This window comes from Melanotaenia boesemani, chromosome 24 (assembly GCF_017639745.1).
Source record: "Melanotaenia boesemani isolate fMelBoe1 chromosome 24, fMelBoe1.pri, whole genome shotgun sequence".
Taxonomy (NCBI): domain Eukaryota; kingdom Metazoa; phylum Chordata; class Actinopteri; order Atheriniformes; family Melanotaeniidae; genus Melanotaenia; species Melanotaenia boesemani.
The window spans coordinates 703,811-720,401 of record NC_055705.1 but is presented as its reverse complement, the minus strand read 5'-3'; the positions used below and the strand labels follow the sequence as shown (position 1 = coordinate 720,401).

Below are 16,591 nucleotides of genomic sequence, written 5' to 3'. Positions count from 1 at the left end.
AGATGAGGAGGTGGACAACAAACAGCCTGATCCAGATCCTGCATCATCGACTTCAGGAAGTCACAGAAAAGCCATGCACCAGTCCTCATCTATAACTCAGCTGTGGAGATGGTCAGCAGCACCAAGTTCCTGAAGGGAAAGGTCACAGCCATCACTGCTCGGACAAAAATCCTGTCCACCGTCCACCATAGAGAGCGGCTGAGCAGCTGCATCTCAGTCTGGAAGCCTGGAGTGGTGAGGACGGCAGAGACGTCTTTGCTTCTTTCCATCCAGGATGTAGAAATGCTGCCTGACCAGAGCTCAAAGTCCTCAAAGACCCCCCTCCCACCCTGGACTATTTCCCTTGCTGGGAAAAGGTTCAGCAGCATTAACACCGGAAAACCAGATTCTTCCCCCAAGTCATTGGCCTGCTTAACTCTGTCTTAAACAACCGTTTCAGACAGAAGACACTGAAATTTTCTCCTGGAATAATCAGCATACTGTTAAATAAACACTATATCATTCATTCCTTAGAATATTCCAGATGCATTGAAATGGGAATTTTTTCTGTTTCCTGTACAGTGAATAATGGTGAAAGACATTCAGGTCTAAGTCATCCGCTCCCACCGCTTCGCACTGGTCACCAGACCAGCATCCGTATTCTGAAGCTACAGAAGATCAGGCCAAACCAGAGCACGTTTGGCCATACTAGAGCACGTTTGGCCAAACCAGAGAACGTTCGGCCAAACCAGAGCACGTTTGGCCAAACCAGAGAACGTTCGGCCAAACCAGAGAACGTTTTGCCAAACCAGAGAACGTTCGGCCAAACCAGAGCACGTTCGGCCAAACCAGAGCACGTTCGGCCAAACCAGAGAACGTTCGGCCAAACCAGAGCACGTTCGGCCAAACCAGAGCACGTTCGGCCAAACCAGAGCACGTTCGGCCAAACCAGAGCACGTTCGGCCAAACCAGAGAACGTTCGGCCAAACCAGAGCACGTTCGGCCAAACCAGAGCACGTTCGGCCAAACCAGAGAACGTTCGGCCAAACCAGAGAACGTTCGGCCAAACCAGAGCACGTTCGGCCAAACCAGAGCACGTTCGGCCAAACCAGAGCATGTTTGGCCATACTAGAGCACGTTCGGCCAAACCAGAGCACGTTCGGCCAAACCAGAGCACGTTTGGCCATACTAGAGCACGTTTGGCCAAACCAGAGCATGTTCGGCCAAACCAGAGCACGTTCGGCCAAACCAGAGAACGTTTGGCCATACTAGAGCACGTTTGGCCAAACCAGAGCATGTTCGGCCAAACCAGAGCACGTTCGGCCAAACCAGAGCACGTTTGGCCAAACCAGAGCACGTTCGGCCAAACCAGAGCACGTTCGGCCAAACCAGAGCACATTTGGTCTTTGCTTTCTAATCGTCTCGCGTGGAAAAAGCCTGATTGTACTCCTGTGTATTCACCTGCCCACAACAAGAGGGCCGAAGTACAGTCGATAGTATCTGGAATAATGACCCCGTCTGTTTTCTTTTCATTTAAAGATATTTACGAACATCCCTCAAGTTTTTGTTCTAGCAAAGATGTAGTAATAAATCTGGAAATCTGCTTATTTCCCTTTTAGAGTCACATTTGGAAGGAAAATGCATTTGTGGGCTGAATAGCAAAGTATATGGGGCGTGTCCATGAAATACGTGCCGAGTCGTCTCTGCCAATATAAGATTTATACAAAGAAATAATTCACCAAACACTAATTCACACACCGTGTATGTGGCATACAGCGTGAGCAGTGCATCTTAAAAGAGCAGCGATTTAAGGAAGGGTGGGAAGGAGGCTGTGATCTGGCCGGGCAGCCGGCAGCAAACGTATTAGGATCACAGAGCAGCATGAGAGAGGAGGAAGGAGAAGGGTGGGCTGGCGATGGGTTGTACAGCAGAGGAAGGAAGCAGGAAAACATGACAAAGAAAAAGACAGATAAGATTAAATAGATCAAAAGCAAGAATGATGCCCAGGAGGAAGGAGGAAGTCCAGTCTGTGACTAAAAGACGAGATATTGGAGGAGAGCATGCTCAGAAACCACGTTTTTGTTGTTAGATCTTCGATTGAAAGAGTTCGATGAAGCTCAACCAGGACTCCAACAGGGAAGTGTGAGGAGCTAGGCTGTCAGCACCGTATCCATGACGATGTACTAGTTTTACACAATCTTTTCCAGAGTCCTGGTCTGAACCAGGATCTGTGTAACATGTCGGCTGGTAAAAACTGTTGTGTTGGTACGGTCTTTTAGCCTTAACAAAGGCGTTTGATACCATCAACAATCATTCTATTCTTTCCTCGAATGTGATTCATCTGGAATTTTCTCAAGAAGCTATTTTCTGGATTAAATAAGTTTTATTTGGGATTTAGCTTTTATTAATTTATTTTGAACAATAAACAACAAAATAAATAAAACAAAAGAAAAACAAGAACAGTTAGACTCTGAAAAGGAGCAGGATGGAATTAAAATCCTTCTTTATCCAAGTGAAATCCCTGAGTCTAGATCTATCTAGATGGTCCTGCTGGAGTCCCCCAAGGCTCTACCCCTGGACCACTCTTATTTATAATTTATGTAACGGATTTACCTCATATCTTTCCGAATGTTAGAGTCTCTCTCTCTCACACACACACACACACACACACCCTGAACACACACACCTTAAACACACCCTGAACACACACACCTTAAACACACACCCTGAACACACACACCCTGAACACACACACCTTAAACACACACCCTGAACACACACACCCTGATGACATACACCCTGAACACACACACCTTAAACACACACCCTGAACACACACACCCTGAACACACACACCTTAAACACACACACCCTGAACACACACACCTTAAACACACACCCTGAACACACACACCTTAAACACGCACCCTGAACACACACACCCTGAACACACACACCTTAAATACAAACCCTGAACACACACACCCTGAACACACACACCTTAAATACACACCCTGAACACACACATATATATGTGTGTGTGTGTATATTTTACATTTTAATGCTCCCTCCTGCTGTAGTGCTGTAATGTCTCATGTGAAGCTACGTCAGCTCATGGTGATACGAATAAAGTTTCCTGACCAGTGAGGCTGGGTTACGTTCTCCGTCAGCCATTAGAAGCTGAGGGTAAACCTGATATTTACTGATAATTAAGTGTGACCCAGGTCGGTCTGACTCTGTTTTGACGGTAAACTGGTCTAAGAAAAACCACACACGTCTTTTTTTAGTTTACTGACCATCAGCTTCTGTGAACCTCTGATTAAATCCCTCCACAGGATGCCAGGACCTAAAGGCAGTGTGACCAGTCATTTCCAGTATGGCCCATTAAAGCAGCTGGTTGGAGGGCGTGAAACAGGACACCTGCAGTTATTGATGTGTTTGCTGGGCGTTATTTACCCTCGGGGTCCAGCAGTCTGTCTATCCCCAGATGCTCCTCGGCCTTGCTGAAGGCATACTCCAGCCTATCGATCATGGATTTCTTCTCCACGGAGCTCCAGTCAAACAGCTCGGGCCTGGTAAAACGGAAGGAATCATCACTGTTTAAACCTCATCCTCTAAGCGTCCCTATTAAGAAGCAGACGTGTGAGTCTGGAGTACCTGTGGCTGTGGATGAGGGCGTTGAAAGCCAGGCCATCATTCCAGCTGCTGGAGAAGTTCACCACGTTGACCTGAGGACAGAGGTGATAAACAATTAAAGAGCTGGTGTTTGAACGTATCACGCCGCAAAGCCACGGCTGCTTCAGCCGTTTCCACTTTCACATAAAATCACTGGATGAAAGACGTCTTTTTACCAACCCGAGCAGCTGATTGCTGGATCACAGGGACGGGAAAGCCTGAAATGCTGAAAATACTGATGCTGCTGGTGATCCTGTTAGTAGGTGGTTCATCTCTAAAACTCTGGAGTGTTTTATGTCCATTGTCCTCATGAGCTTCCTTTCCGTTATCACCAGGACTAATGATGAGGACGGAAGATTTCTAACATTCCACGTTTTCTCAGGGAAAATAAACCTCACTGGCTTCTGGTAATAATGTGATGTTCTTGCATTACGCTCAGTAATATTGATGGTGATGATGATACTGAACTGGAAATCTATACTTTAGATTTCCCACTTCCACGAAAAGCGGTGATTCGTTGTTTTAACGTTGCTTTGACGTTGCTTTAATGTTGCTTTAATGTTGCTTTATTGTTATTTGAACGTTGGTTTTTAACGTTGGTTTAATGTTGCTTTAACATTGCTTTAACGTTGCTTTATTGTTATTTTAACGTTGGTTTAATGTTGCTTTAACGTTGCTTTAACGTTGCTTTAATGTTGGTTTAATGTTGGTTTAATGTTGGTTCAATGTTGCTTTAATGTTGGTTTAACATTCGTTTCACGTTGCTTGAATGTTGGTTTAATGTTGGTTTAACGTTGCTTTAACGTTGCTTTAATGTTGCTTTAATGTTGCTTTAATGTTGGTTTAACGTTGCTTTAACGTTGCTTTAATGTTGGTTTAACGTTGCTTTAATGTTGGTTTAATGTTGCTTTAATGTTGGTTTAATGTTGCTTTAACGTTGGTTTAACGTTGCTTTAATGTTGGTTTAACGTTGGTTTAATGTTGGTTTAATGTTGGTTTAATGTTGCTTTTACGTTCGTTTAACGTTGCTTTAATGTTGGTTTAACGTTGCTTTAACGTTGCTTTAACAGTGCTTTAAGGTTGGTTTAATGTTGCTTTTACGTTCGTTTAACGTTGCTTTAATGTTGGTTTAATGTTGGTTTAACGTTGCTTTAATGTTGGTTTAACGTTGCTTTAATGTTGGTTTAATGTTGGTTTAACGTTGCTTTAATGTTGGTTTAACGTTGCTTTAATGTTGGTTTAACGTTGGTTGAACGTTGCTGTAATGTTGGTTTAACGTTGCTTTTACATTCGTTTAATGTTGCTTTAACGTTGCTTTAATGTTGGTTTAATGTTGGTTTAACGTTGGTTTAACGTTGCTTTTACATTCGTTTAACGTTGCTTTAACGTTGCTTTAATGTTGGTTTAATGTTGGTTTAACGTTGGTTTAACGTTGCTTTAACGTTGCTTTAATGTTGGTTTAATGTTGGGTTAACGTTGCTTTAACGTTGCTTTAATGTTGGCTTAATGTTGGTTTAACGTTAGTTTAACATTGCTTTAATGTTGGTTTAATGTTGGCTTAACATTGCTTTAACGTTGCTTTAATGTTGGTTTAACGTTGCTTTAACGTTGCTTTAATGTTGGTTTAATGTTGGCTTAACGTTGCTTTAACGTTGCTTTAACGTTGCTTTAATGTTGGTTTAATGTTGGTTTAACGTTGGTTTAACGTTGCTTTAATGGTGGTTTAATGTTGGTTTAACGTTGCTTTAATGTTGGTTTAACGTTGCTTTAACGTTGCTTTAAAGTTGGTTTAATGTTGGTTTAACGTTGCTTAATGTTGCTTTAATGTTGCTTTAATGTTGGTTTAACGTTGCTTTAACATTGCTTTAATGTTGGTTTAACGTTGGTTTAACGTTGCTTTAATGTTGGTTTAACGTTGCTTTTACATTCGTTTAATGTTGCTTTAACGTTGCTTTAATGTTGGTTTAATGTTGGTTTAACGTTGGTTTAACGTTGCTTTTACATTCGTTTAACGTTGCTTTAACGTTGCTTTAATGTTGGTTTAATGTTGGTTTAACGTTGCTTTAACGTTGCTTTTACATTCGTTTAACGTTGCTTTAACGTTGCTTTAATGTTGGGTTAACGTTGCTTTAACGTTGCTTTAATGTTGGCTTAATGTTGGTTTAACGTTAGTTTAACATTGCTTTAATGTTGGTTTAATGTTGGCTTAACATTGCTTTAACGTTGCTTTAATGTTGGTTTAATGTTGGTTTAACGTTGGTTTAACGTTGCTTTAATGTTGGTTTAATGTTGGCTTAACGTTGCTTTAACGTTGCTTTAATGTTGGTTTAATGTTGGTTTAACGTTGGTTTAACGTTGCTTTAATGGTGGTTTAATGTTGCTTTAAAGTTGGTTTAATGTTGGTTTAATGTTGGTTTAACGTTGCTTAATGTTGCTTTAATGTTGCTTTAATGTTGGTTTAACGTCGGTTTAATGTTGGTTTAACGTTGCTTTAACGTTGCTTTAATGTTGGTTTAATGTTGGTTTAAAGTTGCTTTAATGTTGGTTTAATGTTGGTTTAACGTTGCTTTAACGTTGCTTTAATGTTGGTTTAACGTTGCTTTAAAGTTGGTTTAATGTTGGTTTAATGTTGGTTTAACGTTGCTTAATGTTGCTTTAATGTTGCTTTAATGTTGGTTTAACGTCGGTTTAATGTTGGTTTAACGTTGCTTTAACGTTGCTTTAATGTTGGTTTAATGTTGGTTTAAAGTTGCTTTAACGTTGCTTTAATGTTGGTTTAATGTTGGTTTAAAGTTGCTTTAATGTTGGTTTAATGTTGGTTTAATGTTGCTTTAATGTTGGTTTAACGTTGCTTAATGTTGCTTTAATGTTGCTTTAATGTTGGTTTAACGTCGGTTTAATGTTGGTTTAACGTTGCTTTAACGTTGCTTTAATGTTGGTTTAATGTTGGTTTAAAGTTGCTTTAATGTTGGTTTAATGTTGCTTTAACGTTGCTTTAATGTTGGTTTAACGTTGCTTTAAAGTTGGTTTAATGTTGGTTTAATGTTGGTTTAACGTTGCTTAATGTTGCTTTAATGTTGCTTTAACGTCGGTTTAATGTTGGTTTAACGTTGCTTTAACGTTGCTTTAATGTTGGTTTAATGTTGGTTTAAAGTTGCTTTAATGTTGGTTTAATGTTGGTTTAACGTTGGTTTAACGTTGCTTTTACATTCGTTTAACGTTGCTTTAACGTTGCTTTAGTGTTGGTTTAATGTTGGTTTAACGTTGCTTCAACGTTGCTTTAATGTTGCTTTAACGTTGCTTTAACGTTGCTTTAAAGTTGGTTTAAAGTTGCTTTAACGTTGGTTTAACGTTGGTTTAAAGTTGCTTTAATGTTGGTTTAACGTTGCTTTAATGTTGGTTTAATGTTGGTTTAACGTTGCTTTAACGTTGGTTTAACGTTGGTTTAAAGTTGCTTTAATGTTGCTTTAATGTTGGTTTAACGTTGGTTTAAAGTTGCTTTAATGGTGGTTTAATGTTGGTTTAACGTTGCTTTAACGTTGGTTTAACGTTGGTTTAAAGTTGCTTTAATGTTGCTTTAATGTTGGTTTAACGTTGCTTTAACGTTATTTTAACGTTGGTTTAAAGTTGCTTTTATATTCGTTTAACGTTGCTTTAACGTTGGTTTAACGTTATTTTAACGTTGGTTTAACGTTGGTTTAAAGTTGCTTTTACGTTCGTTTAACGTTGCTTTAATGTTGGTTTAACGTCGCTTTAATGTTGCTTTAATGTTGCTTTAATGTTGCTTTAACGTTGCTAGAATGACTCCTGACGGGCTCCGGGCCACTGGATGGAGAGGAAAACTGAAGAAGGAGCTCACCTGTGGGTAGTGTCGTGTGTTCTGACGAACCCAGCTCAGCAGAATCTTTTCACTGTTGGTCTGCTGTAGGTCCGCCATCACATCCTTCATCACATCCTTTACCTGAGCAGAAAGAGCAAGATGGCATCATTGTGTATAATTAACTACACGATATATACTGGGAGCTCCCAGATGTGCAGCCATCATTACATTTTACCGTCAGAGGAAGAAAACTTGCATGGTTACAACAAAAATGATTTCCATCCAAAAGAAACATGAGAAATCTTCTTGAGCGACACATTTTGTGTCGTATAACGCTACGTTAACCCTCAGGCATCAGCTTCATTCACTACCCTCTTGACTAAACAAGCCTGACAAGAAAAATGGGGAAAAATGTATATTCATGTTTTATCTGAAGTCTTGATTTGGCCCTTTTTAAACAATTTAATTTAAAAAAGAAAAGTATATTACTACAGTGCAAGAAGTGTCCACCAGGGGGCAGAAGACACATATCAAGGTAAAGTTTTTACCATGAAGTGGTGCAAAAGGTGTCGGAAACGGTGAAGGGTTAAAAATGGCCGCTTCCAAAAAGCTGCTGTAAGAACTTTACAGATCAATATTGTTTTTGTCTTTTTCTTCATAACTCTCTTAAACAACTTCAGCCTGATCAAAAGAATGAATAATAATCAGGATTTTAACCCTTTAAATGCCACATTGATTTTTTCATGTTACTAAACACTAAATGAGGTTTTTCATTTTCTTTAAATCCATCTTGGTTAAAAAATAAATATATTATATGCTATTACACATACACGAGAATAATTTATATTAAAAATAAATCTTTGAATTTAACTGCCATTTACAGGGTTCAAATCCTACATATTATTCAGTATATGTTTGATCAGGACTGAAGCTGATCAACAGATTTAACCCAGAAATGCAGAAAAAATATTAATCTAATATCGTTATGGTAGATGTGGATGTTTGACTTAATGACTTCAGAAGTCATTAAGTCATTTGAAAGTTTTCGAAATCTGTTTGATAGAAAATACACGAGTCACATCAAGCTGAAGTTGTTAAGAGATTTATGAAAGAAATAATGAATCTGTTCTTCTAGCAGCTTTTAATGGACATGCTTGTCCTTAATGACTCGGCAGGATTGTTTCTATTGACTTAATAGAAACAATAAAAGCTGAATTTCAAGCTGAGAGAGACTTTGCTACATAAACTGTGGGATAAAGCAGCCACGATGCCAGATGAAGAGGAAACAAGCGCACTAGCGGACAAAAATGTCCATAAGGATGAAAAAGGGTTAATGAATATCAAGCAGTCTCTGGCTGAAAAGGTTTGATTTTCTGTGCTGGGAAAGAAAATCAATTAAAACTTGAATGTGTTGCTGTTTTTGTCTCGTCTTGTCCTCCGGCTGCAGGAAGGACGGCTTGTTTTCATTCATGACCTTCACCGTTCTCTAAGGAAGAATGAAAATAACTCTGAATAGACTAAATTCTCATTTAGAACAAATACAGACTGAAACTTGTAGAAATCAAACCCTGGATGGTTTGTCATGATGAATCCCACTACGCAGACATTCTAGTTTCTACTCAGACTTTTAGACTGACAGAGAAGAAGCTCGGCTGTAGAACTAGTTAACCAAGTTGGTATGTCTGACGAAGTGTAAAATAATGTGTTATATTTCTCATCTTTCAGCCCACACAGGTATTTGTTCAGTAGTTTGGAAGCTAACTTAGCTGACTCACAGCTTTCCGGTGTTTCCTCCTGAAATGTATGCTAATATGATGCTAGCTGATGTTACGCTACACTGCAAGCACACTGATGAGGCCTGTCAGTGTGCACAGAGTTAAAGATGCTAACGTGCAGATATCCCTGCAGCAGGGTGTGTGTGGAGGCTGCTGCTTCCTCACAGGCTGGATTTTTGGCAGGTGTGACTGACAGTTTTGGAGCACCTGTCCAGGGTTTTGGGAAGCACAGAGTAGTTCTATATTTTCACTGCCTGCTTTTACTTATGCATATTTTAACCTCACCTACCTACCAGACAAAAATACCTGAACACACACACAAAGAAAAGCTTGTGTTCCCACCTCGCTGTCATTCTCTGCTCTTACTGGCTTCACCAGCCAGTGTTCCACCTCTTCGCTCTCCTTTCTGTTTCCACTATAAAACACATCCCAAGAATCTGACAAAAAGTTGGGATATGATCTGCATTCTGGCTACAAAACTAAATGCACCATTTTTATTCTCTCTGTACTAAGACAAGATTATTCTGTGCTACACATCGGCCATCTAAATGTCCCAGTGTGATGGATGTAACAGGACTTACCAGGTTAGAGCAGATTTAACTAACCGGTGACTCCACACGGTTCTATCTGCCAATAATACTGATAATAGATGAGATTTATACTGAACGTTACTGCTGACGGCACTCAAAGCGCTCACATCTGGTCCAGTTTTCATCCTCTCCTCACTCATAACTGGTGATGGTGGACTACCACCGAGACCTTCACACCCCAACCCAGGACCCCACCGAGACCTTCACACCCCAACCCAGGACCCCACCGAGACCTTCACACACCAACCCAGGACCCACCGAGACCTTCACACACCAACCCAGGACCCACAGAGACATTCACCCACCAACCCAGGACCCACCGAGACATTCACACACCAACCCAGGACCCACTGAGACCTTCACACCCCAACCCAGGACCCCCCCAGACATTCACCCACCAACCCAGGACCCACAGAGACATTCACACCCCAACCCAGGACTCACCCAGACATTCACTCACCAACCCAGGAAAATGCTTATGTGGGATGAGCAGCAGAGGTGAGTGTGTGGGTTACACCCATGAAAAACACAAAATGCTGTTTGGTGTTAGCAGGGAAGATTTTCATGAGCATAACCCACATACTCAGGGAAACAGACTTTCCAACTGTATCAGATTTATTACCAAGAAGCTTTGTTACAAAGAATAAATAATCCACCAATCATGACCTTCTTGTCTTTTCAGCTGAGTGACGTTGGGTTACATACTGAGGATAATTCATTAATCAATGGCAAACATTTAAAACAAATTTCTTGAACCTGGACTTGTGTGTCCTCTTGTTTTGGGATTGTAAGCGTGGTTTATGGCTTTTAAGCCTGCTACCTGGAGCCACCTGTAGACGTGGACTCTGGAGTCCAAGCTGCTGAAACACCAGTGTGACGTTAGAAACAGCAGGTAGCAGATACTGGAGGATATGGGCCGTCATCTGTATCCTGTCAGCTCCTCCCACCAAACATGTCATTTTCTCTGCATTTCCCATTAAACTGAACAGAATCTAATATCTCAGTTACACTCGTTTTAATTATAGACTATATGACGTGATTATGTAAGTTTGGGCTGCATGTATGGGGCACGTATTTGCGTATCTAAGGGAAGCAGGTTATCATTTGTTTAACTCTGGATTCTTTTCCATGACTGGAATTCTGTGTTTGTGCATCGTTGTGGGTGTTTGCATACTGTACTCTTTGTCAGAGCACCCCTCCAATTAAAGCGGAAATGCATGCAGCGACCTACTACAAGACGAGTCTCCTATTTTACCCAGCAGGCATCTCTCTACGAGGAATCACAAACAAATCTGAGTCTGTGTGAAACAGAAATCGTGTGTCCTCTTGTGTGGACCAGCTTCTGTTAAAAGATTTAGTTGCGTCTTGTGAGTGTGTAACAGCACACATTCATTTTTTTTCTTTTCTCCTGATTTCACTCCACATCTTCTGTGCTGATAGTTGTGGCTGAGGCATTGACTGAGGCTTGCAGCAGGATTATACCTGTAGCTTAGGAAAAGATCAAAGAATCTTTGTTGTCATGGTAACTATGGCTACTTCCACATATGTACTAGAATTCTGAAATCTTTCTGAAATGATCTGGGGTGGCGGCTTGTTCGAACACAAATGTCTGCAACAGGTCAGTAACATGACTGGTATAAAAGGAGCATTTCAGAGAGGCAGAGTCTCTCAGATGGAAAGATCTGTCCAATCTGAGACAAATTCGATCTAAAAATTGTGTAAAAATTTCAGAAAAATGTTCCTCAACATTAAACTGTGAAGGATTCAAAGATCCCAATATCTAGAGTTTATCATCAAAAGATTGTGAGAATCAGAAGTGTGTATGGGGAAGGCTGGAAGTCACACTGGAAGCTGGTGATCTTCAGGCAGCACTGCATTACAATAACTTTTACAGCCTTTTTATGCTCCTGACAATTTGACATTTGTATAAATTAAGAAAAATGATCAGTAGATTCTGTTATACCAAACACAATGATGAAATGATCAAACTAAGAAACAACACAACACTGATGTCATCAACACCTGCAGTTACTACACAGAAATACCATCCATTCATCCATCATCCATCCATCCATCCATCCATCCATCATCCATCATCCATCCATCCAGCCATCCATCCAGCCACCATCCATCCAGCCATCCATCATCCATCCATCCATCCATCCATCATCCATCCATCCATCCATCCATCCATCCATCCATCCATCCATCCATCCATCATCCACCCATCCATCCATCCATCCATCATCCATCCATCCATCCATCCATCCAACCATCCATCCATCCATCCATCATCCATCCATCCATCCATCCATCATCCATCATCCATCATCCATCCATCCAGCCATCCATCCAGCCACCATCCATCCAGCCATCCATCATCCATCCATCCATCCATCCATCCATCCATCCATCCATCATCCACCCATCCATCCATCCATCATCCATCCATCCATCCATCCATCCATCCATCCATCCATCATCCATCATCCATCCATCCATCATCCATCCATCCATCCATCCATCCATCCATCCATCCATCATCCACCCATCCATCCATCCATCATCCATCCATCCAGCCATCCATCCATCCATCATCCATCCATCCATCCATCATCCATCCATCCATCCATCCATCCATCATCCACCCATCCATCCATCCATCATCCATCCATCCAGCCACCATCCATCCAGCCATCCATCATCCATCCATCCATCCATCCATCCATCCATCCATCCATCATCCATCCATCCATCCATCCATCCATCCATCCATCCATCCATCATCCATCCATCCATCCATCCATCATCCATCCATCCATCCATCATCCATCCATCCATCATCCATCCATCCAGCCATCCATCATCCATCCATCCATCCATCCATCCATCCATCCATCCATCCATCCATCCATCCATCCATCATTCATCCATCATCCATCCATCCATCTATCCATCCATCCAGCCATCCATCCATCATCCATCCATCCAGCCATCCATCCAGCCATCCATCATCCATCCATCCATCCATCCATCCATCCATCCATCCATCATCCATCCATCCATCCATCCATCCATCCATCCATCCATCCATCATCCATCCATCATCCATCCATCCATCATCCATCATCCATCCATCCATCCATCCATCCATCCACCATCATCTATCCATCCATCCAGACGCCGCACCGATCCGCCCGTCGATCTCCCGCTCCATCCTTCCCTCACTCCTGAACAAGACCCAGAGATACGTGAATTCCTCCACTTGGGGCAGGACCTCATTGCAGACCTGGAGAAAGCACTCCACCCTTTTCCGGCTGAGTACCATGGTCTTGGATTTAGAGGTGCTGATTCTCATCCCAGCCGCTTCACACTCGGCTGCGAATCGCTCCAGTGAGAGCTGAAGATCACGGCCCAATGAAGCCAACAGAACCACATCATCAGCAAAGAGCAGAGACCCAATCCTGAGACCACCAAACCGGATCCCCTCCACACCTCGGCTGCGCCTAGAAATTCTGTCCATAAAAGTTATGAAATGAATCAGTGACAGAGGACAGCCTTGGCGGAGTCCAACCCTCACGGGAAACGACTCTGATTTACTGCCGGCAATGTGGACAAAGCTCTGGCACCGGTCGTACAGGGACTGGACAGCTCGTACAAGCGAACCACCTCAGCGACCTCAGCCCCAGAGATGGGAGAGCCAGCACCAGCTACCCGAGACTCTGCTTCCTCATCAGAAGACGTGTTCTTGGCATTGAGGAGGTCTTTGAAGTATTCCTTCCACTGCCTCACAACGTCCCTTGTCGAGGTCAGCAGCCCCCCATCCCCACTGTACACAGTGTTGACGGAGCTCTGCTTTCCCCTCCTGAGCCGCCGGATGGTGGACCAGAATCTCCTAGAAGCCGTCCAGAAGTCATTCTCCATGGCCTCTCCAAACTCCTCACATGCCCGAGTTTTTGCCTTAGAGACCGCTGAAGCTGTGCTCCGCTTAGCCTGCCAATACCCATCAGCTGCCTCTGGAGTCCTACAGGCCAAAAAGGCCCGATAGGACTCCTCTTTCAGCTTGACGGCATCCCTTACTACTAAGTTCCGGGGTTACCGCCACAACAGGCAACAATGACCTTGCGGCCACATTTGCGGCTGGCCGCCTTAACAATAGAAGCACGGAACACAGCCTATTCGGACTCAATGTCCCCCGCCTTTCCCGGGACATGGTTGAAGCTCTGTCGGAGATGGGAGTTGAAACTCTTCTGACAGGGGACTCTGCCAGATGTGTCGCTGTGATTGCCCAAGTGGGTGTTTAAGTCCCCAGCAGAACGAGGGAGTCTCCAGAAGGAGTGCTCTCCAACACCCCCTGCAAGGACTCCAAAAAGGGTGGGTAACTGCTGTTTGGTGCAGGACCCGTCCCCCCACCCGAAGGCGGAGGGAGGCTACCCTTTCGTCCACCGTGGTAAACCTCAACGCATAGGTACCAAGTTGGGGGGCAATGAGCATGCCCACACCTGCTCGGCGCCTCTCATCGGGAGCAACTCCAGAATGAAAGAGGGTCCAGCCCCTCTCAAGGACAGTGGTTTCAGAGCCCAAGCAGTGCGTCGAGGTGAGTCCAACTATATCTAGCCAGAACCGCTCAACCTCGCGCACCAGCTCACCCGCTAGAGAGGTGACATTCCACGCCCCTAGAGCAAGCTTCTGCAGCCGAGGATCAGACCGCCAGGGTCCCCGCCTCTGGCAGCCGCCCAGCTCACCCTGCACCCGACCCCTATGGCCCCTCCTGCAGGTGGTGAGCCCACAGGAGGGGAGGCCCATGTCACCCTTTCGGGCTGAGCCCCATGGGCAAAGGCCCGGCCACCAACACGGTGGTGATCTGAATAAATTGTTTATTTTATCATGTGGAGCTGACCTTTAATTAGTGTGAGCGTCTAGAAGGGAATAGTCTACAATTCTTGACTAGCAAATTTCTCCCTAATGGTTCTTTGTGTTTCCTGAAATATGAATATTGACTTTATCTTGGCAGATATCATCTAACAAAGTGTAACTATGCCCAGTACGATTGAGATCCACATCTGAGGCTAATGCTCCCATTATGTTCCCATAATGTGAAACAAATGTAGAGATTTACTCTTGAGGGAAGCTCTTATAGAGCAATAGTCGGGAACAGATCATTAAGTTATTTACTGTTGCTTGTTTGTCTTGTATTTATTTTGTCTATCTAAAAGCAGTTTGTTTGACTGGGTGCAGCTGTATGAAGGGAATCCCGTCACATACCTGCCAGTGGAGAATAATGCTCCAGATGAGCCCAAGAATCAGTTTGTGATTCCCATCAACGATGTCTCCTGCTCCAATATTCACCAAATCCACCTGGAGAGAAGGTCGTAGAGGCATAAAAGTCTCATAATGTCTCTATTTACCAAAACCCAAATATCTCCTGTCACTTTTTCTAACTACATTTCCTGTTTGCTGGAAGCAGTGATTATAAACAACAGGCTTGTGGAGCTTTGGACACCTTCTCATGTATTATATCAGTCAAATTAAAGAAAAAAAAACACATATTCTACACGGTACATGGATAATGAACTTGGTGCAGCAGTATAAAGGGACATTTGTGTGCATACGTACATTATTCTTCTGCAAGATCTGCAGAGCACGGTTGACATTGTTAAGAGAGTGAACACGCGTGAAGCCTCTTTCCAATCTCACCTAAACACAAACCCAGATAAAACAGTCAGGTTTTTTTTAGAACAGACAGAACTAACTCAGAGACGGAGGTATGATAAAATGATCATTTGCCAGTACACAACCAATTATACTGGTCTCTGTTTCTGTCTTTGGGTCAGTTGTGCCCAATATTTACGATGGCAGGTAGGTTACCTCTCCTGCCTGGGTTGTGGCCGTAGCATTATATGGCTGGGTTGGAAAACAATAACCATGTACTGGATTACTGGAATAAAACCAAATGCTAATCTGCTTGCTTATCTGAACTGCTACTGAAACTTAAATCCAGCCTGGCTGTTTCAGAGCCGGTGCCTGACTTAGAACCAGACCTTTCAGTTTCAAGACCCCCATAACTGTTGTTAGTAGCAAACTGGGCCAGAGCATGGACATTTACGTTAAGGGACTGGGGGTCCAAGAATGTTGCTGATGCAATGTTTGAAAATCAAGGGCTGACTGAGCATCTAGCATGTGTGTCAACATGGCTTTGAAGTCAAAGTAGCTCACGAGCTCTGCCTTCTCTTATTTGAATGCTGTTGAACTCATTGACCCACATTTTATTCCCAGTAGAACATAAACAACATATCAGATGTTGAAATGGAGACATTCTACCATTTTATGGAAAATATGAGCTGATAGTGAATCTGATGCAGCAACACGTCTGGAAAAAGTTGGAACAGGAGCAACAAAAGGCTGGATCGCTATCCCATCCGTGAATCAGGTCAGTATTGGAGCCCAGTACCGATACTGGGTCAGTCCCAGCTCTACCATCTATAGTGTATACTATCATCAAAAGATTTAAAGAATCAGGAGGAATCTCTGTGTGCATGGGACAAGGCTGAAGGTTAAGCTGGGTGCTGCTGATCCTCTACTCACCACATGGACAGCGTTAAACCAAACGTTAAATTATTTAAGAAAAACTCACCCTGAACTCTTGTCTTCAACAGAAATTCAGATTAGGCCTACAACTTCTACACATTTAGTGGTGTAAAAATTAAAGTGGAAAATGAAACTTTATTAGCTGCTTCTTTACAGAAACAAAA

At 42.8% G+C, this 16,591-nt stretch overlaps 1 protein-coding gene across 2 annotated transcripts in view; it reads right to left on the bottom strand.

The window, feature by feature from the left end:
- Positions 1–16,591, bottom strand: part of dmd (dystrophin) — a 267,266-nt gene that overhangs the window by 145,094 nt on the left and 105,581 nt on the right. For both annotated transcript variants that reach the window (XM_041978350.1, XM_041978351.1), the window contains exons 4-8: positions 15,456–15,536; positions 15,105–15,197; positions 7,514–7,615; positions 3,637–3,707; positions 3,436–3,551 (exon numbers count right to left, since the gene is read on the bottom strand). In XM_041978350.1, coding sequence (XP_041834284.1) covers positions 3,436–3,551; positions 3,637–3,707; positions 7,514–7,615; positions 15,105–15,197; positions 15,456–15,536 — 463 coding nt within the window. The remainder of the gene's footprint in view (positions 1–3,435; positions 3,552–3,636; positions 3,708–7,513; positions 7,616–15,104; positions 15,198–15,455; positions 15,537–16,591) is intronic.